This window comes from Mirounga leonina, unplaced genomic scaffold (assembly GCF_011800145.1).
Source record: "Mirounga leonina isolate KUSES-001 unplaced genomic scaffold, KU_Mleo_1.0 Mir_493, whole genome shotgun sequence".
Classification (NCBI taxonomy): domain Eukaryota; kingdom Metazoa; phylum Chordata; class Mammalia; order Carnivora; family Phocidae; genus Mirounga; species Mirounga leonina.
The window spans coordinates 560,703-583,358 of NW_023270780.1; the positions used below are offsets into that span (position 1 = coordinate 560,703).

The 22,656-nt window shown below is 49.4% G+C and overlaps 1 protein-coding gene across 6 annotated transcripts in view; it reads left to right on the top strand.

Moving 5' to 3' along the window:
• The window catches only part of BCL9 (BCL9 transcription coactivator), an 81,930-nt gene that overhangs the window by 56,645 nt on the left and 2,629 nt on the right, over positions 1 to 22,656 (top strand). The window contains exons 1-9 of one of the 6 annotated variants that reach the window (XM_034989844.1): positions 798 to 818; positions 4,864 to 4,998; positions 6,889 to 6,979; positions 11,110 to 11,416; positions 12,422 to 12,738; positions 13,971 to 14,160; positions 15,286 to 15,385; positions 18,082 to 20,320; positions 21,558 to 21,818. In XM_034989844.1, coding sequence (XP_034845735.1) covers positions 11,364 to 11,416; positions 12,422 to 12,738; positions 13,971 to 14,160; positions 15,286 to 15,385; positions 18,082 to 20,320; positions 21,558 to 21,818 — 3,160 coding nt within the window. In that variant the 5' untranslated portion in view covers positions 798 to 818; positions 4,864 to 4,998; positions 6,889 to 6,979; positions 11,110 to 11,363. Of the gene's footprint in view, positions 1 to 797; positions 819 to 1,207; positions 1,291 to 1,532; positions 4,999 to 6,888; positions 6,980 to 11,109; positions 11,417 to 12,421; positions 12,739 to 13,970; positions 14,161 to 15,285; positions 15,386 to 18,081; positions 20,321 to 21,557; positions 21,819 to 22,656 lie in introns of those variants that run through there. The other 5 variants (XM_034989842.1, XM_034989841.1, XM_034989843.1 and 2 more) reach the window with 5 other exon arrangements.

Sequence of the window (22,656 nt, forward strand, 5' to 3'; positions counted from 1 at the left end):
AGAAGGTCCTCTAGGGCACTAGGTAGCAATGCGTGAGCGGGGCTGGGCTGGGCCCGACGTGGAAGGAGAGACCCTGCAACAGCCACCGCGTCCGCAGGACCCTGGCGAGAATCGGCTTTGGGGAGGGTGGAGAAGAGTGCAACCCCGAGAGGGGCCTGCTCCCTCGGGAAGGGAGAAAGCCGGCAACCGCAAGCGCGGTGCACAGATTGACGGGTGAAGACGGGGGACCGGAGAGGGGATGGGGCAGGGTGGTGGCATCCTGGAGGCGTGAGGGGTTCGCCTTGAAGACTGAGGACTAGGCCGGGACCAGGGCAGCAGAGAAGAGTGAGGGAGAGACCCCTTCCTTTGGCAGCTTCCAATTCGTTTCTGTCAAAGATGGCCAAATTCCACGCTGCCCTGCCCCCCTCCGCGCTTTCTACTGGTCCCCTCGGGTTGCTCCCCAGTGCTGCTGCAGGCGGTGGGGAGGTCCGGGTGAGTGTGCGCGCCGGGAGGAAGGTGTGGAAAAGAGGAGACCCTCCCTGGCCGCGCCTCCCACCCCGCCGGCCCTTTGGGAGGTTCTTTTAGTTGAGAAAGAGGGCTCTGCCGCTTTAAGGTGGGGAGTAGGCGTCACCTCTGGCCGGGTGACGAACTGGGGCGGGGACCGTGTGGGCGTGCCCATGCAAAGCAGGAGGTGGTGCTGGCGGTGGGCGGCCCCATAGTAAAATATTCGAGGGAGGGGCGGGGTCGAGGAGGCGAGGCTACTTGGTGGGCGGGGAGATGGGGGCGGGGCGATGGGGGCTCTCCGGGAAGGCCGGGGAGGGGGAGGAGGAAGCGGCCGGGTTGGTACCATTGCGCGCGTTCAGGGAGGGGGACGAATGACATTCCCTTGGAGGGGGGCGGGCCCTTCCCCGCGGCGGGCCCCGCGCCGAGGTGGGGAGGGGCAGTCCCCATTCCCCCGCCGGGCGGGACGCCGGGGCCGGGGGAGGGGGCACCTCTCTGCTCGCGTCCAAGGCGGGGCCGGCGGTACCTTTCGTGGCGCGGTGCGGCTGGGGGAGGGCCGAGGGGAGGGGGAAGGGGCGGGACCGGGAGGGGGGAGCCGGAAAGGGGGAGGCGCCGGCGGACAATGGAGCCTATGTGTGCCTGCGGGAGTGGGACGGCGCCGCCGCCGCCGCTGCCGCCGCCGGGGGGAGACGCTGCGCCGCCGCTGCCGCTGGCCCCGGCCCCGGCCCCCCGGGGCTGAGAGCCGCCCCGGACCGAAGCCCCCTCCCCTACTCCGCTCCTCCTCTCCCCTCCCCCACTCCCGCCTCAGGGGTAAGTGGCACCTCGGGGGGGAGGGGGAGGGGAAGGGGAAGGACCAGAGCCGGGGGGGGGGGGGGGGCCGGGGGCCCGCGTGCGCGTGTTTTGAGCCGGTTGGGGGGCGGGGGTAGCCACGGCCGGGGGGGGCGGGGGGGGGGGGGGGGGAGGGGAGAAAGGGGCGGGGGTCGAGGTTGCGGATGTAGTGAGTTGAGTCTGGAGAAACCTGTGGGGGAGGAGGGGGGCGTCCTTTGCCCACCGCTCTGTGAGCGGTGGGAAGAGACCGCGGCATCTCTCGATTTTTTAGGGGTTGTGTCCCAGGCACTGCTTGGAGAAGCTAAATGAGGAGATGGGACGGTCCCAGGGTCCTGGGATGAAGGGGCTTTGGAGGGGCGAGATGGAGAGCTAAATGAGGGAATTCGGGTCGAGTTTGGTGGGGTCTGTAAGACCCTGGCGGTGGTAAAGGGGACTTTGCAGGCCAGTGACTTGTTGAAGGGTGAGGGGAAGTGAAAGCTAAGAAGCGTGTAGGAGTAGTAAAGGGCTCCAGTAGGTGAGGTGCTGATGTCTAGGTCACTGAGTCATTGTGGGGGTCGTGGACACACCAGGGATTTCCAAAGTGGAACCCTGGTCATTGACCTTTGAAAATTGCAGACTATTAAGATGTCACTGGTTAGTGTTGGGTGAGCCTGGTGAAATGGAGATATCCTAAGGAAAACAACAGCAGGGTTGGTTATGTTCAGAAGGAAGGGCCAGAGGCCTGTAATATTGTCGCTGGGGGCCTTACCTGAAGGCTCCCAAGCCTGAAGGAGGAGGCCTCAAATCTGTCCTCCAGGGGCCCTGGTCTCTGCTAGAGAGGAGGGACTTAGAGCCTAAGTTGCAGTCCAGTTGGGGACTGATAAAGTTAGTGGACAAGGCATCTCTTGCTGGAGAGCCTCTAGGATGGGATGAAATTGGTGCAAAGTTAGGCTTTGGTTAAGGCAAACATGGATAGATCCCTGGCGGTGACTTTAGTGGGAAAGTGATTTAGTGGCTGTGTAAAGAGATTCATTTGGGTCAGTGATATGTGGTGGGTTACTAGCATTTGAAATATACAGGAATTAAGTGTTCATTCTTAGACCAGAGATTTGGACTCTTGTGCACAGAGCACAAAATGATGAATTGGAAGTAGCAGGTAGGAAGGATGAATAGTAAAATAGTTGGGAGGGCAAAGGGATATGGGTGGGTCACAGTCATGTGTGGGTTAAGAACCTTTGACTCTTTGTGGAGATTCAGCAGTGTGATCGCCCTGTTAATTTTGTTTATTGTCTTGATACTAGTGATCTGGGAAATTTTAGCAAGGAATTAATGTTACTGTGAATAATGTTTTGGTCACAAGTACAAATTTAAGAAAGATATCCTTACTAACTATTGAAAAAAGACTCAAGCTATTGAAGATAGAGATGAGTTAATAAAAGGAGAAGTTAGTTAGACGATGTAAGGATGTTTTGAAGGATGAGGATTCCACTAACTGGTGGTCTGAATAAGAAGAGAAAATTTAAGGCAAAGTTGGGGCATGGGTAACATTTCATAGTTTTAGGACTGAGGATCTAATGGTATTGAACCATTATAATATTATTTTGTAATAACAGTGTTGCAAGTAAGGTGATAATAGTTCCACAAGATATGGTAGGTAGGTAAGGAGGTCATTGACTAAAAGATGAAGGAACAATTCCACACTGTTCTCTTCTTAGGAGGCAACTTGTATGTAATGTGGCTTTTGAGCTCAGGATCCCTGACCTGGATTTTTAGATGACTAGCATAGGTGAAAAAGTACTTATGTACATTGGAATTTATTCTGTGGAATATTTGCCCCATCGCCCCCAGGAGTGTCTGCTTTTGTAAATCAAAAGAAAATGCTCTCTGGCTTATAGGGGATAGAAAATACAGAGGTTTCACAAGTATTATAATCAACTAAATATTTGATCATAGTGACTTGGTATAGTGGTTAGAGTCCTTGAACTTGGAATCAGGAAACTGATTCTCCCATTGACTTATGGGACTTTGAACCAATCTTTCATATTTATTGTCCAGTTTCCCCGTTTATGAAGTCGTGGTACCACTGCCCTGACCACTCATAACCCATTGCAGCGCTTAACAAATGAATGCCTATCTGCAAAGTGCTTTGAACACTTCTGAGAATGAGAGATGATGTAGCCAAACTTTTTTCTCGCTTTTAAAAGATTACTCTCTCTCAGGAACAGAACAAATTCAGCCTTTGTAACAATTATGGCAGCATAGTTGATCAAGAAACAAAAAGGAGTACCTTATACATCTGTCTTGTTCGATCGTCTGAGTATTGGTTTTCTACTAATTTTGAAAGGTGATACCTTGTCCCCATTTAGTAGTGATGACAATTGTGGAATGTAAGAAAAGGTCCCCATGGAAGAGTAGGAAATTCACAGCACATGCTGTGAATGCTCACCTAGGCTGATGCCCACCCTAAATTTGAGTGACCTTGGACGTGTTACGTGGCTTCATGGTGGCTTAAATTTCTTCCAACTATGAAGTAATGTTGGTGGCATAACTTAACTTGTCTGTCTGCCTTGGTGACTATGATGTTAGAATCTATAGGAACTTTATTTGTTCGAGAACAACTTTATTTGTTCTTAACCTCCTATGTCCTACATACCCCTTTGGCCAACTAATGAAGCGTAGGACCTCTTTCAAGAATTGTGTTTTTGAAATGCATAAAATAGAACATATAGACTTAGAAGTGACAGGGAAACAGCAAAATGTTAAACAATTATGATACAGTAATTTATATGCTTCTTTCTAACATATTAAATAATAAAGTGTAGCTGCAGATCTCACCTTACTGTGATTTTGAAGTAGGGATGGGTGTAAATATTGTGTTGGGATATCTGCAACAAGTGTAATGCCACGGGAAAGTGTCCTGTGGTTCGTCTTGGTGACAGTCACGGGATTGCTAATACTACCTACCGCTGGTTGTTCCCTCCCTTCACAATTGACGGCAGTGCTAACTTTTGCTAGAGGTGAGTGAGTACGAATGAAGATGGAAGTTTTCCCCCGGAAGTTCGCAGCTGCCACTAAGTCTGTCCACAGACCCCATGTGAGCCAGTGGGTCCCACATCAAGAACTCCTGCTCTAGACCAACTGATTTTTGAAAGTTAAATTTTCTTATGGCCACTTGCATTTTAGGCTTTGCAATATTTTTTCAGCATCTCCATCATGCTGAACACAAGGGCATAAAGAAGATATGAAATAAAAGTCCATTTTGCAACCTGTTGGTGACTGTTCTTGGTTGTGGAGAAAGTTAAAAACAATGATTAGCTTGAGGCTTTTGTGTCTGGTGGTTTTGCTTTTCTAATAAACAACCCCAGCTTCAATGGGATGGATTTGGGCTGCACTGCTCCATCTTCTTGCATTTTGAGTTTTAGTGGTTTTGCCTTCCTTCCCCATTTTTGACCTAATTATTTTCTCACTGCTCCTTCTAAATACTGTTTTGGCCTCAGAGCATTGGGGAATGGGTGGTTTTCTTTGCAATCAGTGTGAATTGGGGTATGAACTTCTCTATCCTTCTCACCCCTGTAGGACTGAATGTGGGGCTAGCTGGTGTCACTCCACTTTGACCTAAAAATCCCCTTCTGTTTGGGAGGCAGAGATCATTCTTGGAAAGTTCTTCTGTGTCCCAATGTAGAAGAGAGAGCAGAGTGGACATCTCGAAAGGTAAAGACACTGATGATGAACATACGACTTCTGTGATTCAATCTGAGTATTTTGGATTTTTGTTCGTTTCTGTAGGGTCTCTTGTAAGTTAAAACTACATTTGTTTCCCAAGGCAAAGGTCATCAAGTTAAATGCAAGTCAAAAGTGTAAGCGTAGTTACCTTCTGTTTTTCTGTGAGCAGGGACTTCCCGCAATAGCTCACTCGTGGGAAAGGCAGGTGGTAGGAAGTTAAACAGGTATTTAGCATGTCTTCATTGGTTTGTGTAAATTCGAGGCAAGGGTAGCAAAACTTAAGCTCCAAGCTCATTATAATCCCTGGATCACCTAGCATTTCTTGAGTTTCTCCTGGGTGTTGGGTGCTGTGATGATGACCCTTTCCTCAGGGGGCTATCTGTCTACACATAACAGGGATACAGTTTTTTAAGTGTTATAATAGGATTGTGACCATAATGCTATAAGGGACCCAGAGGACTTTCCTAAGGACAGTTGGGAATCAAGGAGAATTTCACAAAGAAGGGACATTTGTGCTGAAATTTTACTTTGGGTGACCATTATTCTAAATGATAGAAATTCATTTTTGAAGGCTTAACTTTTATCAAGACTCTTTAGTTTGATATAAGTTACTTGCTTGCTTAAGATTCGTCACCTTAAAGGATAATAGAGGCATTCTGACCCTTCAAGTATGAAAACATACATTAGTATTTTGTATGGACCAAGGTTTTCTGTGCATGTGCATATGCATCGTATAGTTTTCTTTTCTCCGCATGTTGGGGAAAGATTGGTTCTTCCTACTGTGTACTTTTGCTGAGAGGAAGCTGTTAGGAATTGGCATGCCAGAAGTTAAGAATGAGCTTGGAATGGAATCTTGCGGCCTTTTAGTGCCACATTCTAAGTTTGATACTCTGCCTTTTATGGAGTAGTGGTCATAGCATAGAAATGAACTTTGTTAAACTTGACATCGTTGTAATAAACTTGACTTCTTAGAGCAGAAAAGTGGGAAAGGATCATTGGAGGAATTGAAATTGGAATTGTAGAGGTGATTCTAAGCTTGGTCAGATTATTTTGTGAATTTATTTACAACTTTGTGACAACCTTATAGAGTCTCCTTTGAAAGATTCCAAAATAATTTGGCCTTAGGACAATCTGGAACTTGCTTCTTCCTTGCAATTTCAAAACTATAAAATCTGGGCAAAGGGGGAGGCTCGGGGTTATAATTCTGTTTTACGAGGACTAATGTTAGAAATTGTCCTGCTTGACCAGTAGCTTGTTTTCTTGACTTATCTAGCCCCGTTCATTTTAGCGTTTTGCACACAGTAGGCACTCAGTCATGGAAATCATCTGGCCAGGTTGTTCAGCCCCACGATCTCCCAAAAGCATGTGAAAATACCCTTCCTTGCTGAGTGCTTGCCGTGTAGAGTGAGGGTTCAGAGTAGGGAGGACTGCAACCGAGTTCACTCCGTGAATTCAGCAGTGCGTCTGCAGTTTTGTCTCTTTCTCCTTCCCAGTCAGCTCCAGTTCTCTGTACGAATGAGGAATGGGCAGCAGCAAAAATGTGAGGGTTTTTTTTTTCCTACGAAATGCCCAGAAATTTAGAAAGTAGAAACATTGATTTTATTTGCCCTTAGTATTTCCCAGTCTCTGAAAATAAAATGTGCAGCTGGGGAGGAGGGAAAGTCACAGGGGCCTTGAGATGTCTACCGATTGGATAATATACTCTTTAAAAATTGGAAGTTGATTCCCTTTACATGGGAGATGACAACTGCCTCTTAATCGAGCATTCTAGAATACATAGGAAATCTGCTCTTAAGATATGCAGTAACAAGATATGTAGTTTGTTTTTTTTTTTTTTTTTAATCCATTTAGAAATTTTTCTTCTTTATCCTCATCCAGGTGAGGGCACCTTTGAGAACGGGGTTCCGGGACTCCTCCAACTCCTCACCTCCAGAATGAGCACTGCAGTATCGTGACCCTTGGGGTTTGGGTGAGTAGCCTGATGGATCGTAGTAGCACTAGAGAGCCTGGCTGGCTTAGAAAGATGATCCTGGGGAAAAGCTTCAACTTTTGTTCAAGAGATATTTTTTGAGCAAATACCACATGCCAGGTACTAGAGTAAGTGCTGGGAATACAGGGATGGACAGGTCACTCTTGGTCCCTGCCTGTCCTTTCTGGAGAAGAAATTCTGAAGCCAGGATTTCATGCCTTCAGCGAAAATATTCAAACTCAATATGGAGGGTTGAGGTGAGGGAGAGGCTTGTCGGGAATGATGCCTGTGTTTGTGGCATGAGCAGCTGGGTGCCATCTACTGCAGGGTGGAAGACAGCAGGACAAATACTTTGGGGAGGGGGGCCATCTGGAGATGAAGAATTCCTCTCCTGTCTTGTTGAGTTTGAGACATCAAGGGAGATATCAAGGTGGCATTTGTGGGTGCTGGTCCGCAGGGCAGAAGCTGAGCTGGGAATGGGAAACTGGGAGTTGTTGGCATGGAGAGAGCTTACCGAATGAGAAGAGAAGGGGCCCCAGGGTAGAGTCCCGAGGACCTCTGAGTTGTAGAGATTGAATAGAGAATGGGCCGGCACAGGGGGCAGACAGAGTGACCAGAGAGGTGGGAGGAAATTTAGGGAAGTGGGGCACCATGGAAAGCGAAAGAGGAGAGTTTCAAGAAGGAAGCAGTCAGCTGGCAGACTAAGAGATGGAGTAAGATGAGGTTAGAACAGTGGCCAGTGGTGACCTTAACCAAAATAGTGGTTTCTGTGATCCGGGTGGGGGTGGCAGGTGGAAGTTGGTTTAAACTGGTGAAAGGGTGAATGGCAAGTAAGGAAGTGAAGACTGTGTGTGTCTTGTCAACTCTGGAGAAACTTGGCTCTGAAAGGGAATAATAACATGCTAGAGCTGGGCTTTGTTTTCCTGTAATTTTTTTTTGTTTTTTTCTCAATGCTGGAAGAGACTACCCCATGTCCAAGTGGTGACTGGAAGTATGCAGGAGATGGCAGGGAAGGTCAAAGGGAGAGAGTGAGAGCTCTCAGAAAGCTGGACGGAATGGGACCTAGACCACCCGTGGTGGAACTGACCCTTGGGGAGAAGTGGGCTGTTTTGTCTGTTTCAATAACAGAGAAGAAGGAGGGGATAGGTACTCTGAAAACAGGATTGCAGATTTGATGGTGAGCATGTCACATCTGGCCTGGTGACTTCTCTTCTTGTTAAGTCCTGGGCAAGACCATGCACTGAGAGAGGGGAGGGCGGGAAGGAAGGGGACAGTTGGAGATGAACAAAATATGAAATGCCATTCGGCAGGATAAGCTAGTGAGCTGGCTAGAGAATGGTAGTCATCCTAGTAGTAGTTCACCCACATGCTGATGTGGTACTGCTAAGCACTTTATTCCGTGCATGGGCTCCCCTTGTCCACCGAGTCCCCGTCTTGGCAGGCACTGAGTGATGAAGAGCACAGCCGGGGTGCCTGGCCCCGCACCGGCTCTCCCACGTACTGGGGTATGGCTAACTCAGGGATGACCCACGTCACTGGGGCAAACAGCTACACATTTCAGAGGCTCAGTTTCCTCATCTCTCAAATAGAGAGAGTAGGAGTACCTGCCTCCTGGTGCTGTGGTCAGTGAGTTTAGTATGTAGGGACAGTGCTTAAAAGAGTGTCTGACACCTAGTTAGGACGAATTTTAAATAGCATCTAAGAAGAAGAGGGAGAAACATTGAATAAGTAGATCTTAAAGTTAGGAGATTACTTTTTAGTGGAGGAAAAAATCTCTGTGTGTATGTAATTAAGCATCTTCTGTGGAAGAGCTTTTCCAGTCCTTAAGGTAAACAGTTGAGTACCACCCTGCAAATGTAGACGCCAAAGAGCTTAATGTGAGTCTTTGGCAGATTTCTTTTGCTCGGCTAGGGCTAAGGCTAGGGTGACGTACTTCAACAACTCCCCTAGATCAGGGGTTGAAGACCCTGGATTTTGTTGCCCATCTCTCAGTGAGTCCACATGCTTGTTTCAGCCTTCTTTGCTGTCTCCACCCATAAAGTCATGGTAAGGAGGTGGCTTTGCGGAAGAGCAGGGTCAGGGATCACCGACGGCAAACCTGGGAGAAGCCCCTCCCACAGTTCATGTGTGCTGGGGCCACTCATCTGTACAATGCCTGTTGATCAAGCTTGAGCAACTCGCGAGAAGAGACTGTCTGTAGGAGTACTTTGAAATAAAAATGTCATGTGCTCACAGTATTATTAGAAATCATCGTTGCTACCGGCTCCTCAGAAATGCCTGGCAGGTTGAGGCGATTTGATAGTTGTAGTATGTTCAGAGTTCCTTTGGAAAAAGAGTGCAATGCAAATGCCAGGTGTTTCTGTTCTGGGAGAAGCTGGGTCAGTCACGGAGGGTCCAACCACATCTTAGTACATCATGCTGACGATTATAGACAAGCCAAAGAACTTTAAAACAAGATTCCTGTCTTCAAAGAACATAGTCTTCATAGGGAGATAAAACATACACATAGGACTATTCAGTATGACATGTGATTGAGTGCTAGAATGCGTGATGCAGACAGAAAGTACCAGAAGTTACAGAAGGGGACTATCTAGATGGTAACTGCTTTTCTGTTCCTGAGGTAAACGTTTTCTGATGGCTTTGTCCGTGCAAGATTCATTTGCTACTTCTATTTTACCAGTGATTCCTGATGTTTAGTGAGAGGTTACAAAATGGCTTATGATCACGTACGTCAAACTTGACAACCACGATCAATTTTATAGTTTAAACTGAAAAAAAAAAAAAAGCTGAAGGTGGTGGGGGATAAAAATACAACCTTAAATGTAATCAAAACCAAAGTGTGTTTTAGGATGTTTTCTCCTAAGGTCGACATAGAAACATTCCATAACATTTTATTCTAGTTCTTTTTCTTGACTTCTTCACTTAAAAAGAAAAAAATGAAATCGGGTGCACCGAGAACTTCCATAAATCCTTTCAGTGTCTCAGGTCAAATAGCTGGGACTGTTGCAAATTTCCAAATGAAGAAAGAGACATTTAGCACTTGACAGCGCTCCTACTCAGTGCCAAAACCTGGAATAAAACTCCCAGTCTTGGTCCAGTTCTGGAGTCTCTCAAGGGGTATGTGAGCTAGAACTAATCTGAGCTCCGTCTAACTTCCTTTGATCCTTCAGTCACAAATCCTACATCTTGTCTTCTCCTCCTTCGGTCCCATACTCCAGCGGCAAGATAGCAGAAGGTGGGGAGGGAGCTGAGGGGCCAGTGGTTACCAGAAAACCATGTTGGACCTGCCCTGGAAGGAGAAGGGACTGAAAGTGTATCTTGGTTTTCCCTGAACCAGTCTAGGCTTCCTTAAGGAAAGGGCTTTCTCATTTGTTCTCTGGCTAGGTTTGGGAATATTTTCTTGACCTTTATGCTTCAAATCAGCCTTGCAAATTGGCTCAGAAAATATCTTAGCTTTCAAAGATGTTCCTTTACCTTCAGCATTATGGATCATTCCCATGCTTACCCATGCCTAGGTCCCCGTCATTAAACAGTGAGAACGCAAGATGCATCCTTGGCATCATTTGATAGAAAGAGCGTGACGTCACGGGGCAGAACTGATTGTACTTGGTGTTGCCTCCATAGCTGATTGCAGAAGTACCTCCTCCAATGTCTCTCCACCCCGAGGCCCTGAGAATATGAACAGAGATTAATTTGTTGCGTGGTTGGAAACTGGGATGGGTTTGTCACACGGCAGTGCCATTGTTTGCCATCCGAGGTGAAAGACCAGATAGTTGCTTTGGGTTTGGGGTACCCTGTGGTTTCAAGGCATTGTTTTGAGAAAAGAAAAACCCAAGTGTTTGACGGGTTTGTATTTGGAAGCAGAGAAGTGGGAGGGAGAGTATAAAATGTTTTTCTCCTCTGCTCACAAACGCCCGGTACAGGGTAGCTGGTGGGAGGCTCGTGGGCTGGGCGGAAAGGCTTGTCCCCCTTGAGCTGCCTCAGCGCCAGCGCACGAACGCCGCCGCTCCTTTGACCGCGCCGGAAGCCGAGGAGTGACCTGGCTGCTGCCTCGTCGAGTCGGCTAGCGCTTTACCTCTGATCCTGTTGTAAGGGTGTTTTATGTCTTTTGGGGGGGCCTTTTCCCATAGTGTGCCCTGGAGATGCGAGATTTTCCTTTGGCAGCAGGAGGCACACCCCCGGAGAATGCTGGAGCTGCAAGGGGAAAGGACCCACTTCCACAGCGGAGAAAAACAAAGAGGAAAAGGGCGTACGGGGGGCCAGCGCTGAGGGACGCACCCAGCCAGCAGCGGGCCGCCACCGCCCTCAGCAGCTGTGTCTGCTGCCCGAGAGGAACTCGGTGAGCCCGTCCCTGTTTGTGACTGCAAGCTCAGGATTTCAATCAATGCATTCCAGTCACCCTAAAGTGAGGAGCTCTCCGTCAGGAAACACACAGAGGTAAGGGCCGGGGCCTGCCCCGCTGCCCCTCTGGGGGTGTCACAGGTGGGCCGCCAACACTCACTGAGGGAACGGTGTGTGGAAATGGAAGCGAATGAGACCCGAGTGGGCAGAAGAAGAGAGAACAGACAAGTGACTAGGGACGGAAGAGCCAACAGGCTGCAGTGCGGTCAGACTTTGCGTTAGAGCTTTCCAGCCTTACGCTTTTGCCCGTTATTCCCTGACCGCGCCTCTCTACCGCCCCTCCCCGCCCCCCCCCCCCCCCCCAGCCAAAGCGCAGAGGAAGGGCCCTCAGAGTCCGCCCGGTCCGGGGTACCAACCCTGGCACGTGAGGGCCAGGAGGCCTAGGGTCCTAGGACGTCCGCACCGGCCCCCCGCCGCTGTGAAGTTTCTTCCTGTGCCCCACAGTACTTAAGTTGATATTTTTTAAAGAGTGTTTTCCTCATGCCTTGGGGCACCGGTGAGTGTATGTGCCCTGGTATGTGATACTGCGTGCTGGAGTGATTCGTATCCGGGAGGGTTTCCCTAACCTGCTGCTCACCAGCGGGTTTCCTCTCCCGCTCGCTGGGTCCTGCTCCCTGCCCGTATTTTCCAGCAGGGAAGCTAGGCTCTCGCTACAGCTGTTCCTTGTTGTCAGCCAGGGGGTGGGTAGTATTTTGATCTTAACGATGCCTGTTTGTTTACTCTGAGCTAGTCTTGGTGTGAGAGTCACTTCCCTGTGTACATAGAAACCATTGTCCTTTATTGACAGAAGCCCTAGAGATGGGTCCCCATGTGACTCTAGGGTTCCCGAGACCTGGCAGGCCACTCTGCCTGAGCCTCCTCTCAGTTAGCGCCAAGATGAGAGCGGGGTCGGAGGGAGCGAGGCAGGAACTGAGGTGAAAGGTGGGGCGGGTGCTTAGTCCTCTGCGGCTCCTTGACCTACTCTAGAAACTGCTTCTCCCTGATTTGGGCCGACCAGCTGTATCCGGCATCTGATCTCCCTTTATTATTTGTCTCTTTTAGTAGCCCTAAGTCAAAGCAGGAGGTGATGGTCCGTCCCCCTACAGTGATGTCCCCATCTGGAAACCCCCAGCTGGATTCCAAATTCTCCAATCAGGGTAAACAGGGGGGCTCAGCCAGCCAATCCCAGCCATCCCCCTGTGACTCCAAGAGTGGGGGCCATACCCCTAAAGCACTCCCTGGCCCAGGTGGGAGCATGGGGCTGAAGAATGGGGCTGGAAATGGTGCCAAGGGCAAGGGGAAAAGGGAGCGAAGTATTTCCGCCGACTCCTTTGATCAGAGAGATCCTGGGACTCCAAACGATGACTCTGACATTAAAGGTATGTCTATAAGATCTTTGAGACTCAGAGGGAAGTAGGTGTTCCCAAGGGAAGGCCTCTGACGTTGGTGGGTGCCGGAGAGCCTAATAGCAGCCAAGTGGGGAGAGTAGGTATCAGATTCAGGAGTGTATGTCACAGCTTATTAAGATGGAGCTGTGTCCTCTCATTTTCCCACTGACCGAAGAACAGTTTGGAACCACCCTGTGGAGGAGTTCTCGCTCTTGAGGAGGCACGTGTGTCGGGGGTTATGGCAGGATGTTCCACGGCCCTCCCCGCGTTCTTAGGGATGTTTCTGGCCCCCCTGCGATTTACACTTCCGTATCCAGCTCCAGTTTGTCTCTGCCAGTGGCCCACACTGGAGCCGTCTTCCCGGCATCTCTCCTCTTCTCTGTCAGATTAACCCTCCGAGACTTGGGTTCTGTGCTCTCTGGCTTCCACTTTGCCAGAGTTGTAGGCACCAGAGGAAGCGCTGGTGCTGGGGGCGGGGGGGGGGGGGGGCGCAGCTGATTCCCGCGTGGCAGGACCGAGGGGCTACGTGTGCTAGAAACCGGGGAGGCAGCAAAACAGAGCCAGCCGGGGAGAATGTGGGGCCGGCAGCTGTGGCTTCTGTTGTTTTCCCTCCTAGTATCAAACCAAAAGTCTTAACTATAGGCCAGAGCGTGAAGTTGCATTCCAGGAGTGGAAGTGCGACCCCTCCCTCCCACCAATCCAAATTAGAAATGAAAACCTGGGTGGTTGCTCTCCCCGTCTCTCCTTCCTTCCTCAGGTATCTGTGGGAGGCCTGGCAGGAGGGCCAGCACTATGCTGGGTGCTGGGGGGCACGGTCAGCAAGGTGCAGTTGCTGTCCCCAGCAGTTTGAGTGCACCCGGACGGCAGCTCATTAAACAATTATGATGAAATGTGATAAATGCTGCAATCAGAGGATTTGGGGGCTCTGGGTTCAACTCACAGGGGCATCCAGTCCAAGAGATTCCAAAAAGGTTTCCAGGAAGGAGACACGTTTGCGCTAATGTCTGAAAGGTGCGCCGGGGAGAGTACAGAGGTGAGGGGGGAAGAGTGCTTTGTAATTCGTCATTTCGGGAGAAGCAGTTTGGAATTTTTATGAGGTGGAGAGGTCTCCTCTTAGCAAGGTACTCACTCCTTGAAATTCTCAAGGCGGGTTTGTGTTGTGCTGTAAGTGCTGGCAGGGAAGCTTTTTTTTTTCTGTGACACGAGTCTTTCCATTCTTTCAGAATGTAATTCTGCTGACCACATAAAGTCCCAGGATTCCCAGCACACGCCACACTCGATGACCCCGTCCAATGCTACGGCCCCCAGGTCTTCCACCCCCTCCCATGGCCAGACTACTGCCCCAGAGCCCACACCTGCTCAGAAGACTCCCGCCAAAGTGGTGTATGTGTTTTCTACTGAGATGGCCAATAAGTAAGTTAACGGCTGGGTCTCGCTCTTGGCATGGCTTGTGTGTTTGGACACCGAAGTTCTTATTCCCACTGAAGGTTAATCCTTGTTTTCCCCTCACTGGTGTTATTACCACTTAAAGTTAACAGTACAGCAAGGGGTAAAAGAAAATAAAATATGAAACCTCCCTACCCTCTCTCCCTAGAGGCAGCCACTGATGATGCTTCTTTGGCTCTCCTTCCGGAAAGTTTTTATGTTTATAATATACATGCAGATCTTTTTTAAACACAGAAGAGATTGATTACACAATATCCACTTTTCCGGGCACCTGGGTGGCTCAGTCGGTTAAGCCACTACCTTCGGCTCAGGTCATGATCCCAGAGTCCTGGGATCGAGTCCCACATCAGGCTTCCAGCTCAGCGGGGAGCCTGCTTCTCCCTCTGACCCTCTCCCCTCTCATGCTGTTTCTCTCTCTCTCTCAAATAAATAAATAAAATCTTTAAAATAAAAAAAAATTAAAAATAAATATATAAATAAAAAATATCCACTTTTCCGTAATCGAGCATTCTTTTTTAAATAACACAAATAATACGTGTCTGTCTCAGAATAATTAGAAAATATCACTAAAAAGAAAAATACATCTGGAATGCATAGAGATAACTACTGTGAATGTTTGGGTACCTGTGTTTCCGGTAGATGGATCAGCAGATTTTTTGGTGACTTAATTAATTTATAGAAAGTGTGAATTACCCTACATACCTACAGAGTGAATTTCCACAGCCTTAGATTATCATTAGGTGTTGTGAGATTTCATGTTCCCCTTTCATGGTTGGGGCTTTGACCTCGGATTCTATAAAACACCTACCACAGTGTATTGGTTTGAAGGAGAAAATCTTGGGGTTTTTTTTAATGTCTCTTTTGAGATTTGCTAATGGCTATCATTAGATTTCACAAGTCTGGTGGTAAATGATAGACACGAATAATGAAAACCTGTGTTTCTTGATTCTTCCTCAACATTTCTGGTGGCTCTCTACACAGAACCACCCTCCTTCCCCTCTCACAAGTTGAATCTGGGGTTAAAGTGCTTTGGAATTACAGGGAGTGGAACAGAAGCAAGTCCTAGTGGGTGCCTCTCTTTCATCTCTGCAGAGCTGCAGAAGCTGTGTTGAAGGGCCAGGTTGAAACTATCGTCTCTTTCCACATCCAGAACATCTCCAACAGCAAGACAGAGCGAAGCACAGCCCCTCTGGTAGGCCATTTTGGAAGTGGAGTGTGGTTTAAAGGCTCTCCGGTGGCTGTAAAGGTGGGAGATGGGGAATGTCATTGACGGGGAGACAGTCTTGATGGTACAAGCCGCATTCTGGGCATCTCACCTGCTTGTGGCATTGCGTGGGTTCAGGCAGATCGCACTGTACTGGCCTTTCCTTTAGCAGGCTGGAGTACTGACGGGTTACTAGGAGAGGAAGACCCAGAATAAGAAAGGACTTATATGGAGATCTTCAGTTTCTTTCATGCTGCCATCTCTGGGAAAATCTGAATTCGGACCCTGTGTACAGGGCCGGTTTTTAAGAACTAACAAACACACTTGAGTTGGTTGCAGAACAGAAAAGGCATAAGTGAAGCCACAGTACTGGAGTACGTGCTGATAATACCATAATTAGAGTCTCAGTGACTTTCAAAATGATTCTTACTTCAAAGTGAGAGGACCTTTGAATGCTTTTAATTGCTTGATATTTCCAAAATTATAATAAACGTTAGTCTGTCTCCTGTCTGGAACTTAAGTACCTGCCATAAACCACATTAGAAAAAGCATGCAGTGGTTGTTTGAATACATGGAACGTTCCACATGGAACCAAAAGCTGTTTCTGTGACTAGCATTGTCAAGGCATCCCACCGAATGCCATGGGGACACAAAGAGGTTCAAGACACAGTCCCTGCTTTCAGGAAGCATAAAATCTAGTACTCAGTGGGATCTTTGACATGGGAAAAGTTAAGTGACAATAAATGAGTCAAATGACAATTCAAGATAAAATAGACATTTTTGTCTGTGTCGTGTATCAGTGAAGTCCCTCTCCATTGACACAGCAGAGCTTGGCTTTTCTAGACTTAGAAAAAGCATTTCACATTCCTCATACATCTGTGCTATTCAAGAAGGGTAGGGGATGGATGTACATAACGTTTAAAATGTATGTATATTTTAATTTATACTTAAAAGTTTTATACACATGTGTCTATAACATTTAAAATTTAAATTGTCCTGGAATGCACAGGGAATAGTGCAGTGCAAGCCAATATTTGATCGACTTAACAGCAGATCTTAACTATAGTTTTCACCTCTACCTTCTCTGGGACTGAAATGAGTCAGAAAAGGAGCTAAGGAAGGAATTGGGAAAAATCAAAATCACCGATCGCTCCCAATCTAGAATCAAAAGGGTGGCACTAAACTGCTGCTTCTGTCCTGGTCACATGACACGAAGTCAGTGCCCATCCCGAACGAACACACAAAAGTTGGCCAACAAACCCAAACTTAAAATGGCACCGGAAGGAAAATTAAGGTGACCTCCCCACTGCATCGAGGGAGGGAGTCAGGGACCCGGACGACACCGAGCACGTGCAGAGTCATGCACGTTCAGCCAGCTTTCCCCACCCCAGTCTCTGTCTACAGACATCTGTGCCTGGGTACCTGCAAGGGAAACATTTATATACATACCCACAGAATGTGAACACTCGAAGATAGGCTTTGTGTTTATGCAACACAGACTGTTCGAGGCAGAGATACACATAATGCTTCGTGTACAAATTTGCACACAGGGAAACATTCCAGAGAGCAAGTGCGGAGGTAAGGAAGAGCCTTAGGGGTTTGGAAATACAGACGGGATTAAGTGAGCAAGTAGGAACAAAAGAAGATCAAAAAAGGGGCCGTGCAGCTCGCTGGAGGCTGGCGATAGACCCCTGCGATGGGGTTTTTTAGGCCGGGCTCTCGTGTTCTCCCTTAGGACCCTGCCTTCAGCACCATCAGCGGTGCCAGGGTTCAGCCCCAGCACACATATGTCCCTCTTCCAGACGCTAACAGCATCCGTGTCACCTACTGCAGGGGAGGGTGCTTTCACCCAGGACTTAGCGTAGCGTCGGTACTTAATAAATAATAATGAGGCTATTCTCCAACCTATAAAAAGGGCAGTCTGCTGCCTATTGGAAAGAACAGATCAAGAGACACCGTGAGCTAGATAGCCTCAGATTTCTCCCCAGACGCTTCCTGCCTGCGGATTCTCTTACTACAGTTAATGTACAAATTCTTATCAAATATGGAATCAGTGATCACACACTGAAAACAGAAACCAGAGCCGTCAGGCTCCCTGGAAACTCAAGGAGAGGAGTACTTTGGTAGTCACCATGCCAGAGGGCACGCTGAAACGGAGCGGTCCTCCTGCTTCCCCTGGCTGGTGGAGTACAGAGCTGTAAGTGACAAGTACTTTCTCTTTCAGTTGAAAACATCAGGCCTCTTGATTGACAGTGAGAAGCCTACGTACCCAGTTGTACTTTCGGGGAAAAGAAAAAGGTGTTAGGTACAGCCTCCCACATACCAAGAAACTAATCTCTCTTTGAATCAGAAACACACAGTAGACATGTGATATCAAACCTGTTCCTCGAAATAGATACTCAAATGTATTCGCTTTGGCAGAGTGGCTCTCCCCTGGCATGCTTATAAAGTTATTGAAACCTAATCTTCAGCAAGGGAAAGAGGATGCCATTTGATGGTAAAGTGGAAGGAAAAAATCTGAACGTCTCCGTGTCCAGAGTGGGGTTGGCCATGGGCAGTTTCCACGGCAAATGTCAGAGTAGATTTATGGGCCTGGGACAAATCCTTTATAACCTGTCTTGCTTTTTTTTAATTGCCTTTCTATACAATTTACCAATGATTTTTAAAATCTCGTTTGTCTTCAGAACACACAGATATCTGCCCTTCGGAATGATCCGAAACCCCTCCCACCACAGCCCCCGGCTCCAGCCAACCAGGACCAGAATGCTTCCCAGAATACCAGACTGCAGCCGACCCCACCCACTCCGGCACCAGCACCCAAGCCCGCTGCACCCCCGCGCGCCCTGGACCGGGATAGTCCCGGGGTGGAAAACAAACTGATTGCTTCCGTAGGCAGTCCTGCCAGCTCCGCTCCACTGCCCCCCGACGGTACCGGGCCGAACTCGACCCCCAATAACCGAGCAGTGACCCCTGTCTCCCAGGGCAGCAGTAGCTCTTCAGCAGATCCCAAAGCCCCTCCGCCTGCACCGGTGTCCAGCGGAGAGCCCCCCACACTGGGAGAGAACCCCGATGGACTGTCTCAAGAGCAGCTGGAGCACCGGGAGCGCTCCTTACAAACGCTCCGAGATATCCAACGTATGCTTTTCCCCGATGAGAAAGAATTCACAGGAGGACAAAGTGGGGGACCCCAGCAGAATACTGGGGTACTAGATGGACCTCAGAAAAAACCGGAAGGGCCGATACAGGCCATGATGGCTCAATCCCAAAGCCTAGGGAAGGGCCCCGGGCCCCGGACAGATGTGGGAGCTCCATTTGGCCCTCAAGGCCATAGAGATGTGCCCTTTTCTCCCGATGAAATGGTTCCACCTTCCATGAACTCCCAGCCTGGGCCCCTGGGACCCGAGCACCTGGACCATATGACCCCCGAGCAGATAGCATGGCTGAAACTGCAGCAGGAGTTCTACGAGGAGAAGAGGAGGAAGCAGGAGCAAGTGGTGGTGCAGCAGTGCTCCCTCCAGGACATGATGGTCCACCAGCATGGGCCGCGGGGCGTGGTCCGAGGGCCTCCCCCTCCGTACCAGATGGCCCCCAGTGAAGGCTGGGGGCCTGGTGGGGCAGAGCCCTTTGCCGACGGGATCAGCATGCCCCATTCTCTGCCCCCGAGGGCCATGGCTCCCCACCCCAACATGCCGGGGAGCCAGATGCGCCTCCCCGGATTTGCAGGAATGATTAGCTCGGAAATGGAGGGGCCGAATGTCCCCAACCCGGCATCTAGACCAGGTCTTTCTGGAGTCAGTTGGCCAGACGATGTGCCAAAAATCGCGGATGGCCGAAACTTCCCGCCTGGCCAGGGTGTCTTCAGTGGTCCTGGCCGAGGGGAACGCTTCCCAAACCCCCAGGGACTGTCCGAAGAGATGTTTCAACAGCAGCTGGCCGAGAAGCAGCTGGGTCTCCCCCCGGGGATGAGCCTGGAAGGCATCAGGCCCAGCATGGAGATGAATAGGATGATCCCAGGCTCCCAGCGACACATGGAGCCTGGGAATAATCCCATCTTCCCTCGAATACCCGTCGAGGGCCCTCTGAGTCCCTCCAGGGGTGACTTTCCGAAAGGAATGCCCCCGCAGATGGGCCCTGGCCGGGAACTTGAGTTTGGGATGGTTCCTAGTGGGATGAAGGGAGATGTCAGTCTAAACGTCAGCATGGGATCCAACCCTCAGATGATACCTCAGAAGATGAGAGAGGCTGGGGCGGGCCCTGAGGAGATGATGAAATTACGCCCAGGTGGCACAGACGTGCTGCCTGCTCAGCAGAAGATGGTGCCCCTGCCCTTTGGGGAGCACCCCCAGCAAGAGTACGGCATGGGCCCCAGGCCATTCCTCCCCATGTCTCAGGGTCCAGGCAGCAACAGCGGCTTGCGGAATCTCAGAGAACCAGTTGGGCCCGACCAAAGGACTAACAGCCGGCTCAGTCACATGCCACCACTACCTCTCAACCCTTCCAGTAACCCCACTAGCCTCAGCGCCGCTCCTCCAGTTCAGCGTGGCCTGGGGCGGAAGCCCTTGGATATGTCTGTGGCGGGCGGCCAGGTACATTCCCCAGGCATTAACCCTCTGAAATCTCCCACGATGCGCCAGGTCCAGTCGCCGATGCTGGGCTCGCCGTCGGGGAACCTCAAGTCCCCCCAGACTCCATCGCAGCTGGCAGGCGTGCTGGCGGGCCCAGCTGCTGCTTCCATTAAGTCCCCCCCTGTCTTGGGGTCTGCCGCTGCTTCGCCTGTTCACCTCAAGTCTCCATCACTTCCTGCCCCGTCACCCGGATGGACCTCCTCTCCAAAACCTCCCCTTCAGAGTCCCGGGATCCCTCCAAACCATAAAGCACCCCTCACCATGGCCTCCCCAGCCATGCTGGGCAGTGTAGAGTCAGGTCAGTATGCTCGCATCCTCACCATTGCACCTTGTAGCCGGAGATTGCAAAAGCCTCATTTATGTACTTTAAGGAAACTGGTGTCCTAACCTGATTATGCAACCGGAGGAGGTGGCCTTTGCCCAAACGGACGTATTCGCCGCCAGGTGCATGGTCAGTACTTCTACGGGGTTCCACGCAACTGTCCCATCCTCGCGGAGATACGCGGCTCTTGGTGCCAAATATGGTCGTCAGATAGGACGGTTCCAAGGAGGAGGGAAAACGGGAAGCATGTGTTATTTCATAGAGTAATTTACATCTGCACAGTGAACACATGTTGGTGAAATAAAATGCCTTGACAGTGGGCAAATGTGGCTTCTTTAAATACTAGACCCGCCCACTTGCAGGAGCTGCCCTCACGTCCACAGGCTCTGAGTATCATCCTAAGCAGAAAGGGGAGGCTGCTGAGAGACCCAAGTGGTTCTCATAAATACACGTGGACCACAGAGACCATTACCAAAACCTTCTCCTTGGTAGACTGCTGTTCTCACAGATCAGCTGCAATTTGTCAGTATTTTCTTCCTAGGAGAAGCTCTCGCTGATGATGGTGGTTTTGTGACTGGGACCAGAGGGGGTCAGTGGAAGATGAGCACTGAGATGTAAATACTAGGTCCGTGTTGTCTTGGCTTGAGAAAAACTAGACTCAGAATAAGATAGAAGGTGTATCCTGCCCAGCTAAAGCATCTCTCTCTCTCTCTCTCTCTCAGTTGGGTAGCAGTTCACAAAAGCAGTACAGTGGAACAGCCTCCTCGGAACTCTTTAGTTCCAACATCTTGGTCGTGGAAATCAATCCGGCGCGTGCGCAGGGTGATGCAGTTCGCACCTGGCATCCGGTCGCTGGTCTGACTAAATACCCGAGTCCAGTTCTGAATTGGGAAGGGCAAGGGAGAGATCCGCCTATTTCACATTCTTTTCAGGGAAATGGTTGTCCGTAAACCATGCTTTTCCCAAGCTTGAGGTTCTATTTCTAACACATTCTTGGTGTGTTTGTCTTCACCTCTGCTGATCCTCTGCGGTCGCCCCTCTGCACACACACGGAGCTTGACTAGAAGATTGATGGTCTGTGTCCTGGGCCTAATAACACTGTCCTGTTCATCTGTCTCATTCCTGGCCTTGCTCGTTCATAACCAGAGGCCCAATAGCCTTCGAGAGGAGTCTAATTCCCTGCCCATTTTTATTTTATTTTGCTTTCTTCTAGGTGGCCCCCCACCTCCTACAGCCAGCCAGTCTGCCTCTGTGAATATCCCTGGAAGTCTTCCCTCTAGTACACCTTACACCATGCCTCCAGAGCCGACCCTTTCCCAGAACCCGCTGTCTATTATGATGTCTCGAATGTCCAAGTTCGCAATGCCCAGTTCTACCCCTTTATACCACGACGCCATCAAGACTGTGGCCAGCTCCGATGACGACTCCCCTCCAGCTCGTTCTCCCAACTTGCCATCAATGAATAATATGCCAGGTAAGAAATCACGAAGCTAGGATACGGAGCCAGTGTTAGACAAAAGAGAGACTTCTCGCATGCTTTTCTGACGGCTGCAGACCTCAACGGATGGAAGTGGGACGAGTCGAGAAAGAGTACCATCGGTAGAATTAAAGAGTCCTGAGTAGAGGAAGAAAACCAAAGCAATTTTGTATTCGTTTGATTCAGCGTGTTTATTAGAGAGTAGGTTTCCTTAGAGTTCTTAACATTTTCCGTACAGAGGTTCTGATGCTTCTGTGTACCCGGATGGGTTCTTTTTTTCCTTTTGAGGGGCTGGGAGTGGGGTGGGGATCCTCCTGGAGCAATGCTGAAAGCCATTTCTTTTTAACATGCTGATCTGTAGTTCTCAAGTGTTTTTCTGGAAGGACAGCCTCCAACCACAAGCAGCCACAGGATTTCAGACAGGGAAAAGCCCCCATTTCCTAGCAAGCACCGTCCTCACCATACTCAGTGGTAATTCTATAGAGAAACCAAATACTTAAATGTCCCAGAGACTGGTAGAACCAGCAGGCTTTCCTTTTCTGTTAAAGTTATCATTTCTTTAACATTTCATATACCCTAGAGTTTGAAATGCTCTCTTTTGTAAGGCAGTATAAAAAAAGATAATGCCAAATGTCAGTTGGTGAAGGACTGTTTGGTTTCCTTATTATTTCTGATTCCTGGACTTGCAGGACTGATTAACCCTCTTTCTCCAAAGAGGACCATACCTAAGTCATTCAGACAAAATCGTTTCTTCTATATTAAATCATGTCTCCAACGAAGAAGGCTAAATTGGCTTGCATATTAATTTGTAATTTTTCACCCAGGAGACTTTTCT